Source organism: Typopeltis vanoorti, chromosome 3 (assembly GCF_054136105.1).
Source record: "Typopeltis vanoorti isolate ZY-2024b chromosome 3, IOZ_Tvanoo_1.0, whole genome shotgun sequence".
Taxonomy (NCBI): Eukaryota; Metazoa; Arthropoda; class Arachnida; order Uropygi; family Thelyphonidae; genus Typopeltis; species Typopeltis vanoorti.
In genome coordinates, this window is record NC_143551.1 from 140,653,052 (window position 1) to 140,678,147 (window position 25,096).

Sequence of the window (25,096 nt, forward strand, 5' to 3'; positions counted from 1 at the left end):
GTGCTTTGCCAGTGATTGGAATTATCGTGTATTCTATCTAAGCGTGTGAACAATTTGTGTGAGATCACTCACGATAGCAAATGTTTCAGCATTTCTAACTGCTGGATCAGTGCAGATGGATAATGAAAGCCAGATGGAAGAGTTTCATTAAAATATCCAACTTCTCTATTAGGAAAAGCCAAAAAAAATAAAAATAAATAAATAATCAGCATTTAAAGAAAGTAAATCAAAAAGTTTAGTATGACTGGTATCATTAAAGGAACAACAGAAACAGCCAATGAATTTGATAGAATATGAGGCAGAGATTTTAGCCAAAGAAGATCAAAACAATGAGATTTCAAGTTGGTCATTCTCTGGCATGGTAAAACAGAGTGAGAATATGCGAAAATGCCACCTTTGAAATGAAAGCAATCGAAGGGTATTTAACTGGGAAACCGAGATGAGCAATGCTGCAATAAGGTGAAATTTGAGTTCCAGTTAGGAAAACTGGAAGAATAGAATTAAGACTAAGTAAATCTGCAAAATGAATGCGGAAGATTCTGGAAGGTTTGCTTTTTTTTCTGTAAATCATCTCTTTTTCTCTGCTGACTTTTCATGGTTGTTGTAATCGAAACTGGGAAGGAAAGATGTTGAATATGCAATAATGAATTCTTTACTAATCCATAATCATGGAGAATTTTGCCCAACTACTCTGTAAACTGCGGGCTTTTGCAATGTACCCACTTACTACTACTACTGGACTACATCTAGGCACATCTAGCAAAATAATGGCAGCAAAATTATTTGCTAATTGATCTAGAGCCCTTAAATTCCTTCCCCCCCTCCTCCTCCAGATATACAGTTTACCTAAAATCCATAAGCCCAATTCCCCACTCCCCCAAAACCTAACAGTAGATGCGATGCTACTGATTCCCCTTGCTATAAATTATCAAACCAGTTAGCAAACTATCACATCCCATATAAAAAAAAACTCTACTCATTTTAAAATCTCTATTGAAAATCTAACATAAATAATACAGATATATTGATAAGCTTTGACATCTCACTGTTTACCAATATTCCCTTGAATGACACCTTAACACTGTTAAAAAACGTTTTTCCTTCTGATATCTTAGAACTCTTTCCTTCTGCTATCAGTTCTGGATATCTTCTTCTTATCCTTCTTATCTAGTGGTTACAATTCTTACAGAATTAAAAAATAATAATCCCCCCCCAATCTTCAACCTTCTCTTCAGGATTTCAGCAATGTCATCATTATCCCTCCCTACATCCAAGATACATCTGAAAAAACTGCCAAATCTTTAAAAAAAATACAACCCTCTGCACAGCTTTTTAGCCCCACTGGAAACTTGCTATCCTTATCCTTTTCACTAAACATCAGCTCCCTCCTCTCTCAATGCTTGGAATGTATAAAATATTATTATTATTATAAGGCACTGTCATGTTCCTGATAGTTAGCATACTTCACAGCAAACAGACAGGTAGATCAGCCACTGTCCACACATAGATGAACACAAAACATGCATCTTCAATCACGACTATGGTCAATCTGATCTTGTAAACCATGTATTGAATACTACTAATGGGATCTTCTGGAAAAGAAAAAAAAAAACTCCATCATGGTAATTTTAAAAAAGAAAGACTGTTTTTGGAATCTGCAGCTACACTTAGAAATCAACTGAATTTAAATAAATAAAAATGCAAGAAACTTCCCAAAATTTCAGAAACATTAATCCTCAGTGATCCCAGTTTACAACCTAGGCAGCCCATGACCACCCATAGTAGGTATCCCACCTAGATAGAACTTTAGGTGAGATCCACATTTAATTTATTACTGTTTCCTTTGTGTGTGTTTCACATGTTCATTTGTACACATTGAAGATATCTCAGTGACCAAGATGATATATTAGAAGAATTAAAATAGTTTTTAATCCTTTCTTAGTGCTGTTAATACCCCATTCAATTTCCAACATAATAGTTGACTTAGATATCTTAACTAATGCTAAATTGGCAGAAATGATAAACATCTTAATTGTGTATGTCACAACTGATACTGAAATGGTATAAATGACAAATTGGAATACATACCTCTTCACCTAAAGTGTGCAACAAATCGCTAAGCATCATTCCAGCTTCTTCATCACTAACATCAAGCTCAAATGCCTTTTGATAGCATTGTCTGGCTTTTCTACATGTCAAAAAGATTAAAAGAAAACACTTAATCATTCCTCTCCATCATCTCCTTTTTTTCCATCAAAATTTTGCAATCATTTTAGCTATTTCAATTTTTGCATTGGAGCAGAGATTCCAAACTTGAAAGGCATTAGATTTTTTTTTTATTATTATTATTATAAGTCACTTAATTCTCATATTATCTGGATTCTAACAATGACTACTGTAAAGTAGAACCCACAGTTGTGCTATAAGTAACGGATAAGCTGTTACTAACTCTGCAATATGTAGATTAAAATACTTTTGACAGTGTTTAGTCATAACACTTAATCAATAACCAATATCTTCAGTATGAGGATACATTTTGAAATTATTCATAGCATAAAAAACAACATGACAGAATCTTGTTAAGTAAGAAATTAATAACAAGGTCTCAAAGTCCTCTGACATGGAGAACATAATCCTACTTGTAAGCTGACAGAAAAAGATAATCGGATTGAATCTATGGGAAACAACCCTGGAATAGAAAAGGTAAAACAAAAATGGAAACGACAAAATATAATACACATAGCAAACTGGAATGTAAGAGGAGTAGCATATAAAGAAATAGAATTAGACCAATTATTAAATGAAAGAAATTTTAAATAGCAGTAATCACTGAAACAAAAAAGAAATTAAAAGGAACTATGAGAACCAAAAATTTTAATGTGATATACAGTGGAGTCGACAGAGACCAAAGAGCACAAGCAGGAGTCATGATTTGGATTCATAACTCCCTTTCAAAACAGTTAAAACATTATAAATTATGGAATTAAAGAATAATAGAAGCTGGAATAAAAATAGATAGAGGCTATTTAACAATAATTGGTTTATATGCCCTAGAAGAAGGAAGAGAATAGAATAATATTGATTTTTATAATCAGCTACAAAACATATAATAAAATAAATAAAAATGATTACGTAATTTAGCAGGAGACAAATGCAAGAACTGGAAACATGAAAATTAATAATATAGGAATACATGGAGAACATACTCTAAACAGGAATGGTAAAAAATTGACTGACTTTGTAGTTTATAATAACCTAAAAATAATGAATTCCTTCCATAAACATAGATATACATAAATATATTTGGGCATCAAGAGGATGGAAATCAATATTAGATTACTTCATATTAAATGAAAAGACATCAATATTTTCACTAGATGTTAGAGTTCACAGAATTTTAATGGTGTTAAAATTTTCAGTCTCTAATACTGGTTCTATAGCGTTCTTGATATCTATTATTTCTTACACTTACAAAATATCACAATTTCTGTCAAATTTACTCACTTCTTCAACTAGAAGAACTGCTACATATATAAAAAATTCTGTGGACTTCTGAAATAAAATTTTTGATCTGCATCTAGACGATTCAGAGATTATGATTAGTCTAGATGTTGTTTCGCTATTTACGAATGTTCCGTTGGCGGACAGCATAAAATTGCTGCACCAAGAATTTCCTCCAAACATTGTCAAATTATTTGAATTTGTAATAAAGTCCGGTTATTTTTCCTTCAAAAACCAGTTATACCAACAAATCGAAGGGACAGCAATGAGTAATCTAATATCTCCTATTGCCAACTACTTCATGGAGCATTTCGAACAGCGTATCTTTGACAACATTACACCGACCTAACATTTGGTTCATATATGTGGACGACATTTTTGCTATATTTTTAGAGGGACCTATGGCATAGTATAATTATTAAAAACAACACGTAAGTCCACAGTAATAACTTTAATTAATAAATAAGATAGATATTTCATACTAAAAATAATAGTACATCTTCAGTGTTACAAACAGATAGGAATAGAATACAAGTAATGAATATTCGGTGGATCACCTATTAAAATACAATGTTGTCGCGAGCTAGGAAATGAAAGAAATTAATAAATAATTAATATTTAAGATAATTAGTTTTTTAATGATTACATAAAATAAAAGTCTACCAGATCTTCGAGAGAGAGAGAGGCAATCGTTTCGATTTAAATTCGGTCGGTGTAAAAAAGCTTCACAACTTTCTTTAAAGAGGTGTTCGTATTTGAACCTGCATCTATGAAGTAGAATAGCTTTATCCCACTGGATATTATGGGTAGTGGTAATACTGTTTTGTGCTAGACCAGACTTCTGAGGTTCGTTGTAATCAATATAATATTGATGTTCTTTAATTCTTTTTTCCACAGAATGGCCAGTTTTTCCAAAATAAGAAACATCGTATTCACAAGGAATTTTGTAAATGCCAGCCAAAGACAGAGATGACAGTTTATCTTTTGTAGAAGGCAATAAGGAAGAAATTTTGTTGATAGGAATATATGTGGGAATCAATTGGTACTTTTTTAAAATTCTATCTATAGGTTCTGAGATTCCTGGAATGTAGGGGATTGGAACTCTGCGAACTGTTGAAGAAACCTTAGGCAATGGAACATAAGATTCAATTATCTGTTGGATTTGATTAGGGTGGTAATTATTAGATTCCATTAACTTTTTAATGATGGAAAGTTCTTGTTGTAAGATTTCTGGAGAAGAGCAAACTTTATGTGCCCTATTACCACCCTAATCAATTCCAACAGATAATTGAATCTTATGTTCCATTACCTAAGGTTTCTTCAACAGTTCGCAGAGTTCCAATCCCCTACATTCCAGGAATCTCAGAACCTATAGGTAAAATTTAAAAAAAGTACCAATTGATTCCCACTTATATTCCTATCAACAAAATTTCTTCCTTATTGCCTTCTACAAAAGATAAACTGTCATCTCTGTCTTTGGCTGGCGTTTACAGAATTCCTTGTGAATGCGGCGTTTCTTATTTTGGAAAAACTGGTCGTTCTGTGGAAAAAAGAATTAAAGAATATCAATATTATATTGATTACAACGAACCTCAGAAGTCTGGTCTAGCACAAAACAGTATTACCACTACCCATAATATCCAGTGGGATAAAGCTATTCTACTTCATAGATGCAGGTTCAAATATGAACACCTCTTTAAAGAAAATTGTGAAGCTTTTTTACACCGACTGAATTTAAATCGAAAGGATTGCCTCTCTCTCTCGAAGATCTGGGAGACTTTTATTTTATGTAATCATTAAAAAACTAATTATCTTAAATATTAATTATTTATTAATTTCTTTCATTTCCTAGCTCGCGACAACATTGTATTTTAATAGGTGATCCACCAAATATTCGTTACCTGTATTCTATTCCTATCTGTTCGTAACACTGAAGATGTACTATTATTTTTAGTGTGAAATATCTACCATATTTATTAATTAAAGTTATTACTGTGGACTAGCATGTTGTTTTTAATAATTTTTGCCATATGGAAGGGCACCTCAGAAGAACTACAACAGTTTCTCTCAAAAATTAATGCACTTCATCCAAGGATTAAGTTCACCCTAGAAGTAGAAGTAAATAAGCAGTTAGCCTTTCTAGACCTCTTGATTCTTCACCAACCAGATGGTTATCTACAATTCACTGTCTATAGGAAAGAGACTCATACAGGCCAGTACATCCACGCTAAATCACATCACCATCCCAGCCAAAAGGCAGGTACTATAAAAACACTAGTTCATAGAGCCAACTCCTTTTGTTCTTCAGAAGAACTTTTACAAAAAGAATTACAGTATATTAATTCTTCCTTCATATCCAATGGCTATAAGAAGTCCTTCATAAAAAGAGCTTTAAGTAGTTGTGCTCCAGCATTCTCTTCAAGTACAGAAGAACCTACAGGTGAACGCATAGCTAAGGTGCTAAAACCACTAAATATCTGTGTGGCTTTTCGACCCATCAGAAAAATCTCCACATTCCTAATGTCTCCAAAGGACAAGCTCCCACATCTCAGCTATCCAGGTGTCTAACAGATTCCCTGCTCATGTGAATTATCATATTTCGGACAAACAGGAAGATCTGCTCAGGTCCGGTTAGAAGAACACCAGTCGTACATTCAGTACCTTGAACCCGAACAGTCTGGAATTGCAGAACATGCCACCAAACCAGACAGAGTTAAGTGGAACAAGACAAAAGTCATTCACAAAAGTCGGTTCCTAATGGAACGGCTATACAAAGAAACATGTGAAACGTTACTTCACTTCCCTAACCTAAACAGATCCGATGGTCTACGTCTTTCCCCCTTGTGGGAGATAGTACTTTATAAAGCAGCAGATCTTTCCTAACAGGAAGAGCTGTATACACATATATATATTTAAAAAAAAAAAAAAAAATTTATTTTTTTTTAATTATTATAATTGAATTGAATAATTAAATAATTATTTAATAATTAAATAACTAAATAATTAAATTTAAATAATTAAAAATAAATAAATAATAATAATAATTAAATAAATTTAGGAAATTTAACCTTAGCTACTTAGGTGGCACGTCGTGAATATAACAGTTATTGTTTAATTAGCCTTGTACCTGTACTGATGATGCCTGTGATCCTCAGGTGAAAATTCTACGAATAAAAAATAATTTACGTGAGTTACCTCCATTATTATAATAGTTAGTAATATGTCTACTCACAGTATTTCCTTACTGAAACTTATAAGTAACTGGTAATTAATTTACGGAATTAACAACGCATATAAAGTATATTAATTAAAGATAACTTTAATGAATCACTTCTATATTTCGGCAATGTCACATTGCCATCTTCAGGAACATAAAGATATGGTATGTGCACTAAGGAACTAACAAAGCAAATGAGGAAGAAAGTAAGAAACTAATTTTGTTCCTAAAGTCCTAATGGTGCCCTCTTGCGGGCTAATTTGGTAGTCTTGGCAGTTGGGCTGAAGTTCTCATAATGAAAGTCTCCCAAATTTGGGGCAGTTTCATGCACCCAAATTTTTTGAGGTTAGGAATGTTTTTTAGAGCTGCTGAAGATTCTTTGAATAATCTTTCGTATTTAAACTTGCTGCGATGGATTATTTTTGTTTTCTTCCAACGAATTTTATGGTGGGTATCTAAGGCATGGTCTGCCAGCCCAGAGCGGCTGTACTGGTGAAACCGGATGTAGTCTTGGTGTTCTGAAATCCTGATATTTGTTGTTCTTCCTGTTTGGCCAAAGTAGGACAATTTGCAGCTGCAAGGGACCTGGTATACACCAGGCAGGTCTAGGGGAAGTGGTTGGTCTTTGGCAGAGCGGATAAGGGATGCCAACTTTTTATATGGTCTGTAACAGGAAGTAAGGTCATATTTTTTGAGGATATTAGTTATTTTTTCAGAGGTGCCCTGGATGTAGGGGATAGTGATAGACTTGGTGTAGTCTTTATTGTGGAGGGGGGAGGGGGGTTGTGGTTTACAGGTTTTAGTATTTTTTGGATTTTTTTGGGGTTATAGCCATTGGCTAAGAAAGTGTGAGGATGTGGTTTTAGTTCCATAGTCAGGGCCTTGTCATCTGAGCAGATTAATTTTGCCCTGTTATATAGTGTTTTTATCACCCCATATTGTTGTGGGGGGGGGGATTGCTGGTAAATGTATCTGCCAGTGTGGGTGGGTTTTCTGTAAACAGAGAAAACCAAAGATCCATCAAGCTGGCGGGTGATTAAAGTGTCTAGGAAGGGGAGGGTGTTGTTTTCCTCTTTTTCTAAGATGAACTGGACTCTGGGATGTTGGTTGTTTAAGTGTGTTAGGAAGGAGTGGAGTGTGTCTGAGCCATGTGGCCAAATAGCAAACACATCATCCACATAACGAAGCCAAATAGTGGGTTTTTGTGGGGCGGAGTTTAAGGCTTTCTCTTCAAATGTCTCCATAAAGAAATTGGCCAAGGGTGGGGAAAGTGGTGAACCCATGACTGTCCCCTCTATCTGTTTGTAGAACTTTCCTTGCTCTAAAAAAACAAGCAGCTCTAAAAAACGTTCCTAACCTCAACAAATTTGGGTGCATGAAACTGCCCCAAATTTGGGAGACTTTCATTATGAGAACTTCAGCCCAACTGCCAAGACTACCAAATTAGCCCGCAAGAGGGCACCATTAGGACTTTAGGAACAAAATTAGTTTCTTACTTTCTTCCTCATTTGCTTTGTTAGTTCCTTAGTGCACATACCATATCTTTATGTTCCTGAAGATGGCAATGTGACATTGCCGAAATATAGAAGTGATTCATTAAAGTTATCTTTAATTAATATACTTTATATGCGTTGTTAATTCCGTAAATTAATTACCAGTTATGTCTAACCAACGTATAAGTCTTACTACTAGAATCATGAAACTTATAAGGAAAGTATATGGTGAAGTTGCCTGCGAGGATAGAAAAATAAGAATGCCATGGCAGATACCAGAAGTTAATGAGGGAGTTTGGAAAAGGAGGCATACCAAAAGTTCCTAGCCAATAAGTAGGTAGATGCCTAAAAAGAATCTAGAGAAATATAAAAGAGCTAAGCTATGTGATAAAGTAGCTAAACAAAAATCATGGCAAGATTTTGGTAAGAATATAGAAAATAAATAACAGGAAGGTGGCAAAATGTTCTGGAGGCTATTCAATAAGCTTTAAGCTTATTGGAGGAAAGGAAAGAGTATGGAGTAGGGCTATCATAGTACCCATCTATATAAAAGGGAATAAAGCTAAATGTGAAAATTAAAGAGGAATTTCTCTACTAAATGTTCCAGAAAAGATTTATGTAAGAACTTAACACCAGCTGAATAGAAATGGGAGAAGAACAAGCTGGCTTCAGGTCAAATAGAGGTTATCAGGATCAGATTTTCATTTTATGACAAACAATTCAGAAATCATGGGAGTATGATATGGATCTTTTGTAGATCTGGATAAGGCATACAACAAGGTGCCCAGAGAAAAGCTGTTCAAAACATTACAGTTATATGGGGTGAATGGAACATTACACAAGTCAAAACATAGTCTATATTTAAGTTCTAAGTCAGCAGTTAGAATTGAAGGAAATACAAGATGGTTTATTGTAAAATCAGGTGTAAGACAAGGATGCACACTTTCTCTATGCATATTTATCATCTATATGGATCACATTATGAAAGAAAGTGGCATTAAATGTAATATTAGATTTATGCAAATGATGTACTCCTAAACACACCCAGCTGTAACAAATTTGGTAATATTGTAAAGTGTCTTTTTTAGCAATAAAAAGACTAAAACTATGAACATAGACAGGAACAAGAAAATTTCAGCTGCATTCTAGAGAGCGCCTATAGAACAAGTAAAATATTTCAGCTATTTAGGCAGTTTTTAGTGAAGATGGCAAGTAAAATATGGAAATCAACAATGGGATAAGTAAAGCTGGTATGGTGGGAAGCCAGCTAAATTTATATGCAATAAGAGAGAAATTACCCAAAACACTAAACTAGCAGTATACTATAAATTAAAGAAGCCAAAAAATTATATTCTTGGTTTCATCCTTTATCCAAGCGTAAGTTACTTCACGCACAAACTTTGTTTGCTTACACTTGTATAAAGAATGAAACCAAGAATATAATTCCTTGGCATCTAAGTGGATTGATTCAGTCAGAAATGCCTTAGAAGAGCAAAATGTTAGATGATTTATTTTTCATTTATTTTAATATCTTTATTTATAGTATAACCAAGTGAAAAAACTTTCAACATAGGAGTACACTAGACAATGTTCAAGCCAGTTTTAAGTTATGGATTTGAGAGTTGGGTTAAATACAGCACTTGATCAAAGATTATAGACCACATATGAGAGTTTTTAGAAAAATCAATGGCCTGAACAGATGACATCAGTGGCAATATTATTAAAAATGAAGACATCAGGAAGGAACTTGATGTTGTTTGCATTCAAGAATGTGTGAGCAGGGCTAATCTAAGGTGGTATAGCCACTTAAATAGAATGGAAGAGGAAAGATTAGCAAAACAGGTGTTTGATGCCAAGTTGGCAATGAAAAGACCCAGAGGAAGACCAAGGTCTAAGTGGATTGATTCAGTCAGGAATGCCTTAGAAGAGCAAAATGTTAGATGATTTATTTTTTATTTATTTTAATATCTGGTCCACACACAAAAAGCCACAAAACCTATAGCACACTAATGAAATGTGTCATCATCATCAGTTGCATCAGTCTTGGGACTGGTAGCTCAGCAGCAATTTCCTCCATTCCGCTCTGTCATTGGCTTTCTTCTTAACCTCCTGGTAACTCCTCAAACCCGTGCTGTCTTTGACTTGGTCAAGAAAGCTTTTCCTTGGTCTGCTTCTTCTTCTTTCCCCCTCTAATTTGCCTTCAGTTATTCTTTTCACAAGTCCATCATGTCAAAGTATACGTCCAAACCACCTATCCCTTCTAATTTTGATCGATTTTATTAGAGTTCTTGTTTCGTTTATCTCTCTCAGGACTTGTTGGTTTGATTTTTTTTCTGTCCATTTTATTTTGTTCATGCGACGCCAGCACCACATTTCAAAAGCCTCCAATCTTCTTACATCTTCTCTGCCTAGAATCCAGGATGTGTGAGCTTTGGGGAAGTGTGTGTAATCTTTGGGGAAGGCAGAATGGGGGAGACTGTTCCAAAGGACAGAAATAGATGGAATAAAAGAGGAGGCAGTGAAGTTGGTTTGGTGAGTTTTAAGATGAACTGTAAAAGGGTGTTTCACATCCATACAGTGCAATACTCCATATCAATGTCTTGACTAATTTTTTTTTTCAATTGTAGGTTGAGGTTTCCTGTTAAAATGCTTTTCATCTTAGAGAATTGGGCTTTTGCGTTGTTTATTCTTGATCTTATGTCTTCTCTTGTTCTGCCATTTTCTGTAATTAGGCTTCCTAAATATTTAAAGCTTTCCACTTGTTTTATTTGTTCCCCGCTGATGTCTATATGCTCTGTATTGATAGGGATTTTGCCTGTAACAATAATTTTAGTCTTATCTGTGTTGATTTTCATTTTATATTTTTCAAGGTTATTATTTAGTAATTCTAGCATTGTTTTTAACGTTCTTCTGTTTTCTGCTACAAGGGTTATGTCATCAGCAAATCTTATACACATGACTTGCTCACCATTTATCTTTATGCCACTATTTATTTTATCTTTAGTTTCCTGAATAAAATAATAAATATCAGGAGTGGAGTAAGACAAGAATGTATATTTTCACCACTTTTACTTAATTTATATATTGAAAAGGCCAATGAAATGTGTAGGCAAGAGGAATAGAAGAAAAGAAGAGGAATCTGTTCTCCTCTTTCTGGAACAGCTGAGGGTTGTAATCTTTGGGGAAGGCAGAGTGGGGGAGACTGTTCCAAAGGACAGAAATAGATGGAATAAAAGAGGAGGCAGTGAAGTTGGTTTGGTGAGTTTTAAGATGAACTGTAAAAGGGTGTTGGTTAACAGTGGCTCTTGTTTCAGTGATTTTGGTAGAGAGTGGAGGAATAAAATAACAGTGGCCAAATTCAGTGAAGCACTATCCATGAAAGTATCTGTAGAAGAGGCATACTGCAGAAACTGAACGTCTATGAGAGAGTGACTGAAGTGAGTCAGTGAGAGAGGGATCATTAATTAGCCAAAATGCCCTCTTCTGAATAGAATCGAGCAATCATAGAGATGATTTAGGTCCACCACCCCAAATATGTCAGCAATATTCCATGGTGGATGGATTTGGGCTTTGTATAGCTGTGAAGGTGTGAAGTAGTGTCCTGTGCGAAAAGTACACCAAATTTTTTGGCAGCGGCAGCTGCAGAAGCTATAGTTGAAATATGGTTGTGCAAGTCAGTCCAAGAAGAGAAATCTAATCGTGTTTGGATATCTCAGTATTACTGAAGGTAAGGGGGAGAGATGCGAACTCTTTCTTGCAAGAGATCAGAAAGAACTGAGTTTTGCTGGCATTCAAATTTACAAGGTTGTCCTTGTCAAGCTGGGATATAACTAGGAGATCTGAGTTTGGATCCCTGGTCATGGTAGATCTTGAAAGAAAACTCAGTTAATGTAAAATTCGCCGTACCAAGTACGGTGAATGAATTCACAAAGAAAGTAGAGGAAGAAATGAATGAGAGAAATATACAAGAAAGTGGTGATGTAAGTGAAAAATGGAAGATTCTGAAGGAAAGCATAATTACTGCTACAGAATTACATTTAGTCAAAAAAGAAGAGGAAAGAGAGAAAAGAAACCATGGATGACGGACAATATTTTGAGGAAAATAACACAAAGAAGAAAGTTAGTTAATAGTAAAACAGAGGTGAAAAAAAGCAGTATAAAGACTTGAGTAGGGAGATACAAAGAGAGATAAGAAGGAAAAAGGAAGAATGGTTAATAAGTAAAGATACAATAGCAAAGGCAGAAAGAAATGACATAAAAGGTGTTTATAAAAACATTAATATGATGACAGGAAGGAGAAAGATGCAAAGGACTGGAGCAATCAAGAATGAAAGAAGTGAAATTCTGATAGAAAAAGAGAAGATATTACAGAGATGGGAAGAATATGTAAGTAAACTTTATGAAGACAGAGAAAGAGGAGAAAATCAAATGAAAGAACATAGTGGGCAGAGGCTGTACACCATGAGGGAGGAATTGAATCTAGCAATTCAAAAGATAAAAGAAGGAAAATCACCTGGAATAGATAGTATACAGATAGAACTTATAAGAAATATAGGTGAAAAAGGTATGGAAGCGTTATGGCAAATTATTAATGGAATTTATGATGGACAAGAATTACCAGTGGAATTTAGAAGATCAATTTTTATCCCCATTCCAAAAAGGATGGGAGTTTTAGATTGTAACACTTTTAGAAAGATAAGTCTTATAACTCACACAGCAAAAATTCTGGTGCAAATAATTTTAGAGAGAATTAGGAATAAAATAGAAAAAGAAATGAATGAGGAACAGTTTGGATTCTGAACCAACAGAGGAACTAGAGAGGCTATAACTTGTCTAAGAATTATTGGGGAGAAAACATTAAACCATGGTGGAAAGCTGTTTTGGGGATTTCTAGATTTTTAAAAGGCATTTGATACAGTGAAACATAAAAGGCTTTTTGACATTCTAGAAAATATTGTTATTAACTGCTATGACTTGGAAATTTTAAAGAGATTATATTGGTCACAAACAGTGTCAGTAGGTGTAAATGGAGAGGAAACAGGAGAATTCCTGGTGGAGTGAGGAGTTAGACAAGGATGCAAGTTATTACCATTATTGTTTAACCTTTATAGTGAACAAATGCTTAGAGAAGCACTTGAGGATGTAGAAGAAGGAATAAAATTAAACGGAAGAATCATTAATAACTTAAGATATGCGGATGATGTAGTAGTGATGACAGAAAGTGAAAATGGATTACAACAAATTGTTCAAAGAATTGAAAACTCTTGTAAAGAGTACGGACTAAGAATTAACACAGAGAAGACCAAGATAATGATAATGGATAGAAAAATAGGAGATAATGTAAAAATAAGATGTAGTGGAAAGGTTTTAGAAGTGGAAAGATTTCAATATTTAGGTAGCTGGATCTCGGAGAAAGGAACTTCAGAGTTGGACATTAGAAATAGAATAGGCAAAGCTAAATCAGCATTTATGGAAATGAAGAGAATTTTAATAAACAAGAATACTAAAATAGATGTTAGAATTGGAATAGTTAAAGCAACAGTTTGGAGTATTGCAAGTTATGGAAGTGAGTCATGGACACTCAGAAAGAGAGATATGGAAAGAATTAATGCATTGGAAATGTGGTGTTATAGAAAGATGGAAAAGATTAGCTATAGAGAGAGAACAAATCAAGAAGTTTTAAGATGAGTTGGGATGGAAAGAATACTGCTGAAGAATATTATGCAAAGAAAGACTAGATTTGCAGGACATCTTCTGAGAGGTTCTTCGGGACACCTGACAAGAACTATATTACAAGGGAAAGTTGAGGGGAAGAGAAGACGTGGAAGAGAAGACCAACTAGAAAGTGGTTTGATGACATCGTGGATTGGACTCGTTTAAGAATGACGGAAGCGACAGACAGAGAGAAATGGAGAAGAGCTGCTCATCTGCTGCAACCCTCTTGCTAGAGGATGCTACCGGATGACGACGACAAAAGTTAATCATGTAGTGCTGTCATAACAGCCTGAACATCCCTTGAGGGTACATATCAGGAAATTTATGATGTCCTTAATTTTTGAAATACACCATTAAATGTTCATGAACATGTGAATACAATGCAATATTGAATTTGAGCATATACTAATTATTACAATGAAATACAGATGCTATTTACACTTACCTCAGATCATTAAAATATAACTTGTAACACTGACCAAGATAAAAATAGTTTCGTGAAAAGTAAGGGTCCAATTTAACTGCCTAGAAAGAGAAATAAACAGAAAATTCCCATTAGCTGATGAATAATCACTATAGTGAAATTAATTCTTTCATAAATAAAATAAGTTTTACTGAACAAGTTATGAAATAAAAAAACTTATATTTAAAAAAAAAAATATCTACACTGAACAAATCATTTCCAAAAAAAGTATGAAAACGATCAGAGACAAGCATGAAAGTAAGCATTTTGTATTATTACCATATATTTTCGCATATAATGCGAACTAGAACTTTTATTTGAAAACTAGTCCTAAAATGCCATGTCCACGTATAATGCGATCTATTAATCTTCTTCCATAACATTATAAATAATACAATACGAATTAACGAAAGAAATATTTATTTTAAAACAAAATGTCAAAATTCCATAAATTCTTCTTCATCTTTTGAGTCAAACATTTCATTTATAAATTCATCCGTAGGCTGCATCATCAGTGTAGCAGTTGTCATCATCGTCATCATGCTCTCCATTTTGTTGTTCGTCATCCTCGCTTTCGTATATGACGTCATCTTCGGATCCATCCATTGAATTACTTATTCCACATTTAAGAAATGAGCATTGAATCATTTCAGATGGTATCGAATCCCAAGCTTCTTTAACCCAGCTGGTGACTAGAGTGATCTCAGGCTTCTGAAAATTCCCACTCTTTGTCATCTTCACCAAACCAGATGACATCCATTCTCTCCATTTTTCATGTAAGTGATCTTTAAATGGCTTAATCAAGCGGCTGCAAAACGGAAGTTAGACCACCCGGTATGACTGCTAGGTCTGTACGTAACTCACGTGCTTTCTCTTTGCTTGCCTCCGTTAAATGCGCCCGGAATATCCCAGGCTAGCATGCTTCGTTGACATAACAAGCTGCCTGGACATATGTTCCATACTTGATCCAGCCACAATTGTACACCTTCTTCATCCATCTAACCTTTCTGTTTGGTGCGAACAATGACAACTGGTGGAAATTTCATATGCTTTGGAATTTTCTTCCTTTTAAATATCACTGTCGGCTTTAATTTGGTTCAGTCTGCCATGCATGCTAGAAACAACAGTAAAATGCATTTTTTCATGTCCCGTTGCTTTTATGAGGACACTCTTTTCACCAACTGAGTTTACTGTTCGATTCCCAGGCATATCACAGTACATGGGTGTCTCATTCATATTGCCTATTTGGGAAAGTTCATATCCGTAATTTTATGATAAATTTATGGAAGGACGCCACTTTTTCTTCAAGCTGCTTTGGTAACTTCTGCACAATATTTGTTCGGTGTTGTAATGTTAATGCTTTGCATTCAATAAATCAGTTGCACCACCCAGGCGAAGCAAGAAAATATGAAATACCTGGTGTGTCCTTGAATTTACCATTCTTGAGTTGTAGAGCTCGAAAACGAATTGCATTTCCTGTTACTATAATGCCATCTTGTCGTTGCATTAAAATCCATTCATTTAGCTCTTCCTCGAGTTCTGGAAAGGATGCTACATCTCCACGACGGGCACATTTGGTTTTGGAGATTTTTTCAAGACTGTCTTTTAGCTTATGCCAAAGTCTAATATTACTCTATACTACACCAAATTTTCTCATAGCAACACTGTTATTATGTTCTTCTACAAACCGCATGACACACAAATTAAATCCTGCTTCAAAAGATGAACTTTACATTTCTGTTGGCTCATTTTCAGGCTAGGTTTGTTTAACAAATAATATTTAAAATGAACTGTGGTTAAACCGATATAACTGTGCTAATATCCCTCCAAGGGGGTGGGGTTATTAGCACTACTTACATTACTGGCTTTATGCACAGATACGATGTGCGCTTGGTCGCTGAATGCAAGTGGGTCAAGTAGATTTGGTTGCATAGGCATTAGGTAATATATATTGTGTGTGCAAGTCTAATAAGATGTTATATATTTTAAGATCTGCATATTTTAAGATCAGGCTAGGTTTGTTTAACAAATAATATTTAAAATGAACTGTGGTTAAACCGATATAACTGTGCTAATATCCCTCCAAGGGGGGGTAGGATATTAGCACTACTTACATTACTGGCTTTATGCACAAATATGATGTGTGCTCGGTCGCCGAATGCAAGTGGGTCAAGTAGATTTGGTTGCATAGGCATTAGGTAGTATACATTGTGTGTGCAAGTCTAGTAAGATGTTATATATTTTAAGATCTGCATATAATACAAACCCCTAACTTTAAGTAGTATTTTTTACCTAAATTTTTCGCATTATATGCGGTAATATATGGTAAATATAAATATGTTAAGTGATACTGTTCATTATCACAAAATTAAACCTAGAGCCATTTTGGGCTTATGTATTTTGGACATACAATTTTATTTTGCATAATTTTGCTAATAAAAATATTAACTAAAATAAACAAAAATGAGATGACATTCATACAGATCACAGATCTATATGAATGTCCTCCATATACCACATTTTAATATCTGTCCAGCAGCCACCCTCCTATCCACTTAACCAGCTTCATATCCATCCCCATTTGTTCTAATTCGTGTAACAGAGTTCCATATGGTATTCTGTCAAATGCCTTTGCAAAATCTGGCAAAATCATTGTGTAGCCATTTCCTTTATCCAACTTAGCTGGAGTTGTTATTATTTTGTCCTCTTTCCAATCCCTTGAAACTTTACCTGAGGTGAGACTAAAATTAAAGAGCCTAGTCAAGGGATTGCCAGTTCCCTTGCACATTCTCGCAAAACCCTAGCTGATATCACATCTAATCCCACAGCTGTATTTACATTGAGATTCTGCAATATCCTAAGAACCTCCACTTCATCCATCTCTTTCCCAAATTAGTGTCTATCATATAGATTAAAGCAGTAATCTCACTAAGATGATATATCCTTGCAAAGTGGTCACTCAGTAACTCAACTATTTTATCTGTTTCTGTCTCCTCATGACCATCATCACTCAATCGATAAGGTTAATCTTCCATAGTCATTCTTCCTCTTACTTGCCACATAACGAAAGAACTCTTTGGGATTTCCTTTGGCCTGCTTGGCTAGATTCTTTTCATAGTATGATTCTGCCTTCCTTTCCATGCTGGTCATCTTCTTGCCTGAGCCTTGTACTGTTCATTAGTTTGTTGGTCACCTTTCTCTGTATATACCCTCTACAGCATTTTCTTCTTCTGCAACTCGTGCCTAATGATATTACTCATCCCTCTTACTCCTACCTGATTCACCATCCTTATGCTAGGTATACAATTTAATACTGCTTCCTCTAGATGACCCTTAATTATATTCCATGCACTACTAACATCTTACCCTGCAGTGTTTTATGCCATGATACATACAGATTTAAGCTTCTTCCTAAGCATGTTATAATCACCTGCCTTGTAGTTCCACATGTATCTCATGTTTTACAATCTCCAGAGTCAAGATATGGTCACTTTCACCAATTTGAGGCAATGTTGTCACCTTGGTTATGAATAGTTTTTCTGATCCTATGACCAAGGTCCAATATTCTCCTGCCTCTAGTCATCCCATCCCACTGCCTTAAGTAATTATCTCTTTGTAGGTGTATAAATTCTATTTCCTTCCAGTTGAAATCTCCACAGTTGAAGTTCCCCATAATAAGCAGTCGACCTGTACTCATTGTACCAATCTGGCAATGCATGTCTTCCAGATCACCTGTGGAACTCCCTGGCTACAGCAACAACCAGTGGTGAGCTATAAGGGGCTCACACGAGCCCTTTGTTAAATTTTTCTCAAATTTGCAAGTCCCTTGTTTTTGTTTACGTTTTTATTCTTTCAAAAAAAAATTTTTTTTTTGAAACATATTAAGCAACAAACTCATACAGTAACCTAAAAAAATTTGTCTAATCGGCAGTGTATAGATTATTTGGAATTATTGTTTCAACTCCTCTATAACGAATGCACCCAAGTTCGAAAATTAAATAAGTGCATGCGCTACTTTACCCTTCTCCTTTCTGGTAGCCAATCATATGGTAAAACCAGTAATCAATCAAATGTTTTATAAAAGATTCCATTCTTATTTTATTCTGATAGTTAAAAAATGTTTTTCTTATGTAAGATAAATTAACACAGTTGATTGTGTGCAAATATTTCATGTTTAGATCATGAATATTTCTTTAAAAATGATAGTCTTTAGAGGTTGATTGCCCTCTCATACTTTTTACACAAGTTGTATTAATAAAAGTTTTTGCGTGAAATACGACTTTTTTTTTTTTTTTTTTTTCTCTCTCGATGATGCGAGCCCTTTGTTAAAATTTCCATAGCTCACCACTGGCAACAACCAACTGTATATTTTGTCTTACTGGCCTTAATCTCACACCAGATTGCTTCAAATGAACAGCCATCCTCCTGCCAGTCTCTTATTTCATTTTTGGTTGCAATTCATCTGATATCATCAGCAGTACTCCTTCCCCATCCTAACTTCTCTATCTTCCTTGAAAATACTAAAACCTACACATCCAATCCCTGTAACTACATCATCTGCTGTTAGCCAAGTCTCACTAACGCCTATAACTTTTGGTGGTATATATTTTATAATTAAATATTTTAGTATTTGCATCTTTGATAATGAAATTGTAAATAACAAAAACAGTCCATTCAAATAAAGGCTTGGATGGACTCCATTTATTTTCATCCACCTCTCTTTCTGCTGAGGATCCCAACATAATCCTTATCATGGTAAGAGCTAGGAGGACTACCAAGTTTTACATACTGCTTCCTCTTGTCACAAACTAAAATACAAAATAAGTTTTTTTTAAAAAGCTATCACAAGCAACTGCAAGAGACTGCACACCTTGGAACATAGTGTATAGAACATAGAGCATAGTGTACGTGCAATACTAAAGTGCTCTTTTTGGAATCTAGAAGGTAGGGCTGACAACTGAATTTTATGCCAGTAATCTACTTAGCATGAAATGATGAATGTTTATTATTCTCCCTTTCAATATGGTTAATTGTCACACATATGGTTAATTGTCATAAAGGAGCCAAAGTCTTTTTGGCTCCTTTCTTCATTAAGAGGAAAAGAGTTCACTTATGAAAAATGCATAGCTCGAAATATAAACTATTGTGGTATTCTTGATTTCTAAAATATATGCTAGTTTCTGATAAGAATTCAAAGTTCAAAGCAGCTGTTAGGTCATTGAAAACCTAAATCAAAAGTGTTAATAAAAGATGAACACACACACATGCTCTTGGATGGAGACTAGCTTTTAAGTACACTAGCAAAGAAAGACATGCTGAATATTTGAAATTTCAAAAGCTCTTAATCACCTTCAAAATTTGTAAAGTTGCAAGCAAACTGTTTGCCTTCTATTGAATGAGATCATTCTGATGAAAATGTTGAAGAAGATACAGAGAATTATAAAATGTTGTATTCTGGAATCACAATCTTATACAGTGACAACATTAATTATCAGAAATGAATCTAGAGCTGTTCTTGGCATAAAATAGATTTTTTTTTCTTTTTTTTTTTTTTTTGCATAATTTTGCCATTGAAATCATTCCAAATGAAACCATTTGATGAGTTTTAAGACTGATCCTAAATATTATTTCCTCAAATTTCATCAATAAAACTTATCAATTACAGTTGATACTCATTATGGCAGATACAATAATAACAAATAACTGAAATGACTTAATCAATGCTCCACAGATACAATGTTATTAAAAAGAAACTTCACAATAGCAAAACTCTTATATAACAAACAATTTCAGTGGAAATTGGTTTTATATAAGAAAGAAAGAAAAAAAAGAAAAATATTATCATTGTAAATTGATTTTACAAATTAATTTTGAATAAAAAATATATTTATAATGAGAAAATAAATTAAAAAATAAACATTTCATTGATCAGTCTAGAAGCTAGGAATGATTTAACAATGGAAATTATTGCATGAACAGACAAAACAGACAATTCAATATCAAGCTGTTACAATTGTTTACATACAATACAAGTTGAAAATGTCCAGAGCTGAATTTTTGATTGTTAATATTTCTGTTGTAAGAACCAACAAAACAATTATGGCAAATTTACATAATTCAAAGAATTCTATTAAGTAATGATATTTCGTAAAAAAATCTGACAAGTGTGTCAAAAGTTGTATTTTCATTCAACTCTGCTTGTTTGATTTGTTGTTTTATAGTGCAAGGACAGCAAAGGTCATACTAAGCCAGGACATGGATTATTTAGGAAATAATCAAAAGGAGACAAACCAGCAAATAAGATAAAATGTATGTACAAGTATCTTGCTCCCTACATTGATAGATTGAGAGCTTGTGGATTGCAGAGATTGGTTGATAGGCGAAGAAGAGGGGATATGATAGAAACATTCAAATTACTAAAAGGTTTTTATAGGATTGATGCAGGGGAAATGTTTCAGCTGTGTGATAGTGATGGAAGAACAAGAGGTCATCTCTGGAAATTAAAGAAGAGTGTGGTTAACAAAGGTGTCAGAACAAGGTTTTTTGCCTGGAGGGTGGTGAATGAGTGGAATTCATTGCCTGACTTTGTTGTGAGCTCTTCATCTGTAAATGAATTCAAGAAGAGATATGACAGATATTGTTTTGCTAGCTTGGGTCTCCCGCGATGAGTCTACTGACTCCATGGAGATACCCGTAATAATAATAATAAATCTACATATCAAAGGTATTAATAGTGATAAATAAAGTATATGTAAAAAAAATAGGATATCTCTACATTAACAGTATTAATAAATAGTTATGTATACAAGATATTAAAAATAGAAAAATATAAATTATTAAACAAAATGTATGTTAAGGTTTAGTATCTACAATACAGGATCTACATATAAACAAATTTGTAACCAAATATGACTGAATAAATTAATTCTCTGTAAAAATTTTAAAATGTCATGCACTTTGTCCATATCTGAGAACAGCTACCTAAGTGTATAGGGCTCAGTCAGATAAGTAAAAATGTTATTCCTCTCTCATGTAAATTCTAGTAGTAAGACTTATACGTTGGTTAGACATAACTGGTAATTAATTTATGGAATTAACAACGCATATGAAGTATTTTAATTAAAGATAACTTTAATGAATCACTTCTATATTTCGGCAATGTCACATCGCCATCTTCAGGAACATCAAGATATGGTATGTGCACTAAGGAACTAACAAAGCAAATGAGGAAGAAAGTAAGAAACTACTTTTGTTCCTAAAGTCCTAATGGTGCCCTCTTGCGGGCTAATTTGGTAGTCTTGGCAGTTGGGCTGAAGTTCTCATAATGAAAGTCTCCCAAATTTGGGGCAGTTTCATGCACCCAAATTTGTTGAGGTTAGGAACGTTTTTTAGAGCTGCTGAAGATTCTTTGAATAATCTTTCGTATTTAAACTTGCTGCGATGGATTATTTTTGTTTTCTTCCAACGAATTTTATGATGGGTATCTAAGGCATGGTCTGCCAACCCAGAGCGGCTGTACTGGTGAAAACGGATGTAGTCTTGGTGTTCTGAAATCCTGATATTTGTTGTTCTGCCTGTTTGGCCAAAGTAGGACAATTTGCAGCTGCAAGGGACCTGGTATACACCAGGTAGGTCTAGGGGAAGTGGTTGGTCTTTGGCAGAGCGGATAAGGGATGCCAACTTTTTATATGGTCTGTAACAGGAAGTAAGGTCATATTTTTTGAGGATATTAGTTATTTTTTCAGAGGTGCCCTGGATGTAGGGGTTAGTGATAGACTTGGTGTAGTCTTTATTGTGGAGGGGGGGAGGGGGGTTGTGGTTTATAGGTTTTAGTATTTTTTGGATTTTTTTGGGGTTATAGCCATTGGCTAAGAAAGTGTTGAGGATGTGGTTTAGTTCCATAGTCAGGGCCTTGTCATCTGAGCAGATTAATTTTGCCCTGTTATATAGTGTTTTTATCACCCCATATTGTTGTGAGGGGGGGGGGGATTGCTGGTGAATGTATCTGCCAGTGTGGGTGGGTTTTCTGTAAACAGAGAAAACCAATGATCCATCAAGCTGGCGGGTGATTAAAGTGTCTAGGAAGGGGAGGGTGTTGTTTTCCTCTTTTTCTAAGGTGAACTGGATTCTGGGATGTTGGTTGTTTAAGTGTGTTAGGAAGGAGTGGAGTGTGTCTGAGCCATGTGGCCAAATAGTAAACACATCATCCACATAACGAAGCCAAATAGTGGGTTTTTGTGGGGCGGAGTTTAAGGCTTTCTCTTCAAATGTCTCCATAAAGAAATTGGCCAAGGGTGGGGAAAGTGGTGAACCCATGGCTGTCCCCTCTATCTGTTTGTAGAACTTTCCTTGCCAAACGAAATAGCCTGAGTTCATTGTGAACTGAAATAGGGCTGAGATATCGGGAGGAAACTTGGCTTGGATGAGCTCAAGGGTTTCTTTGAGTGGGACATTAGTGAATAGGGAGGAGACGTCAAAACTGACCATTATGTCAGTGTGTTGGAGTGTGAGGTTTTCTATACTGGCTTTAAAGTGGGCTGAGTTTTTTATGTGTGATGGTGTGTTGCCAGTGTAGTGTGTGAGCGTTTTGGCTAAATGTTTGGCTAATTTATATGTGGGGGAATCAATGCCATCCACTATGGGACGCAATGGCACATTTTGTTTATGTATTTTTGGGAGTCCATATAATCGGGGGGGGTCTAGAGTTATAAGGTTTAAGTTTGTTGGTGACTTCCACAGGCCAAGAAGTGACCTTCTTAAGGAGTCTGTGGATAGTTCTAATCTGAGAGTTGGTCGGATTATATTCAATGGGGAGGTAAGTAGTACGGTCTCGTATTAAAGAATTTAGCTTACCTTTGTAGTCTTTTTGATTGAGTACCACAGTGGCGCTTCCCTTATCAGCTTTGGTGATTACTATTTTTTTGTTGTTTTTTAATTCTTGTAGGGCTGTATATTCGTTTTTGGATAAGTTGGATTTCGGAGGTTTGGCTTTAGTGAGAACACCGACTACATCCAGTCTCACGTTGTTGGCGATGTGGTTCGGCAGGTTGCGAATTCCACGCTCTATTTGGATCATGATTTCTTCAGCAAGTATCCTTTTTGGAGCTAGGGCGAAATTGTGACCACGTGAAAGTGCGGTGAGTGCTTCAGGCTTTAAAACTGCCGACGAGAGGTTGACTACTGTGTTAAGTGGTGGCTGGGGTACAGAAGTAGAAGTCTTTGTCAGGTTTTCGTATTTTTTCACGTGCCGACTACGTATTTTTTCGAATTCCTTTCTTGCCGATGTGCATGAGATGTCATGAAGTATAGACCAAAGATCAAGGCCGAGTGTGTTAGAAAGCTCTTCTTCTAGCGCCCGTAAGGTTTTGTTTTCGTCGGCCAGGAGAACGCGCGTCGCGGTAATTTGTTCTCTTAACAGGGCGAAGCTAGTGCGGTTATAAATGCGTAGAGCTTTCTCGGAAGTGAAACGGTGCTTCAATTTAACACAGTTGGGGATCACTTTGTTATCCCGGCAGCGTTTTAGTGCACATACCATATCTTGATGTTTCTGAAGATGGCAATGTGACATTGCCGAAATATAGAAGTGATTCATTACAGTTATCTTTAATTAAAATACTTCATATGCGTTGTTAATTCCGTAAATTAATTACCAGTTATCTCTCATGTAAAGTTTTTCAGCACTCCACCAAAATATGACAAATGATAAGACAGGTGGATACATTTCTCACACATAGTGGGAGATGACTTTGACCTATGCAGAGCCTAGTAAGAACAACTTCCTCTGTTTGAGCTCTGCGAAGGATAGACTGCCATAATTTAATTTCAGGTTTAATTTGGTAGAGCTTATTATTAGTATCTCTGTTCCAAGATAGCTGCCACTAGGATAGGAGTTTTGTCTGATAATCTCTGTATAGTATAAGCAGATGGTTGATGTATGAGAGGAAAGCTGATCCTGCTGCAGTATCTGCAGCCTCATTTCCCTTAATCCCAGTATCTGATGGCTTGGAATCCAACAGAAGCAAATAGTTGTAGCTTCCATAACTGAGAGAGGAGGTGTGTTGAATTCGAGAGAGAGTATTGGAAGTTACTGTAGCTCTACTTCTTACTGCCTAGAGAGAAATCTGCGAATCTGAAAGGTGCATAATATTACACCTTTCAAAGAAATTGAATCTAACGTATTTTAATGCAAGCTCTATTGCATAGAGCTTTGCTGTAAAACTGCTAAAATCTGGTGGGATTTTTGTAGATATAATGGTGTCTGAAAAGATATGGCAAAAGATCCCACTAGGTCTTCTGATTTTTGAGTCATTTGTGTAGACAGATACATAATTAGAGTATTCAGTTCTATGAGCTTTGAAGAGCTGCTGGTAGACAAGAGCAGGAGTGGAAATTTTTGATAGCCATCTGAGAGAAAAAGTTACATGTTAGCAGGTAAGATTGCCAGAGCAGAAGGGGTTCACCACTCTCCCCACCCTTGGCCAACTTCTTTATAGAGACCTTTGAAGAGAAAGCCTTAAACTCTGCCCCACAAAAACCAACCATATGGTTTTGCTATGTTGATGATGCGTTCGCTATTTGGCCGCATGGCTCTGATACACTCCTCTCCTTCTTAACACACTTAAACAACCAACACCCCAGCATCAAGTTTACCCTGGAAAAAGAGGAAAACAACAGCCTCCCTTTCCTAGACACACTAGTCACTCGCCA

General features: G+C 35.3%; 1 protein-coding gene across 1 annotated transcript in view; it reads right to left on the reverse strand.

Moving 5' to 3' along the window:
• Positions 1–25,096, reverse strand: part of LOC150108611 (tetratricopeptide repeat protein 37) — a 485,241-nt gene that overhangs the window by 313,898 nt on the left and 146,247 nt on the right. The window contains exons 14-15 of the mRNA XM_090416072.1: positions 14,372–14,451; positions 2,089–2,188 (exon numbers count right to left, since the gene is read on the reverse strand). Coding sequence (XP_090272198.1) covers positions 2,089–2,188; positions 14,372–14,451 — 180 coding nt within the window. The remainder of the gene's footprint in view (positions 1–2,088; positions 2,189–14,371; positions 14,452–25,096) is intronic.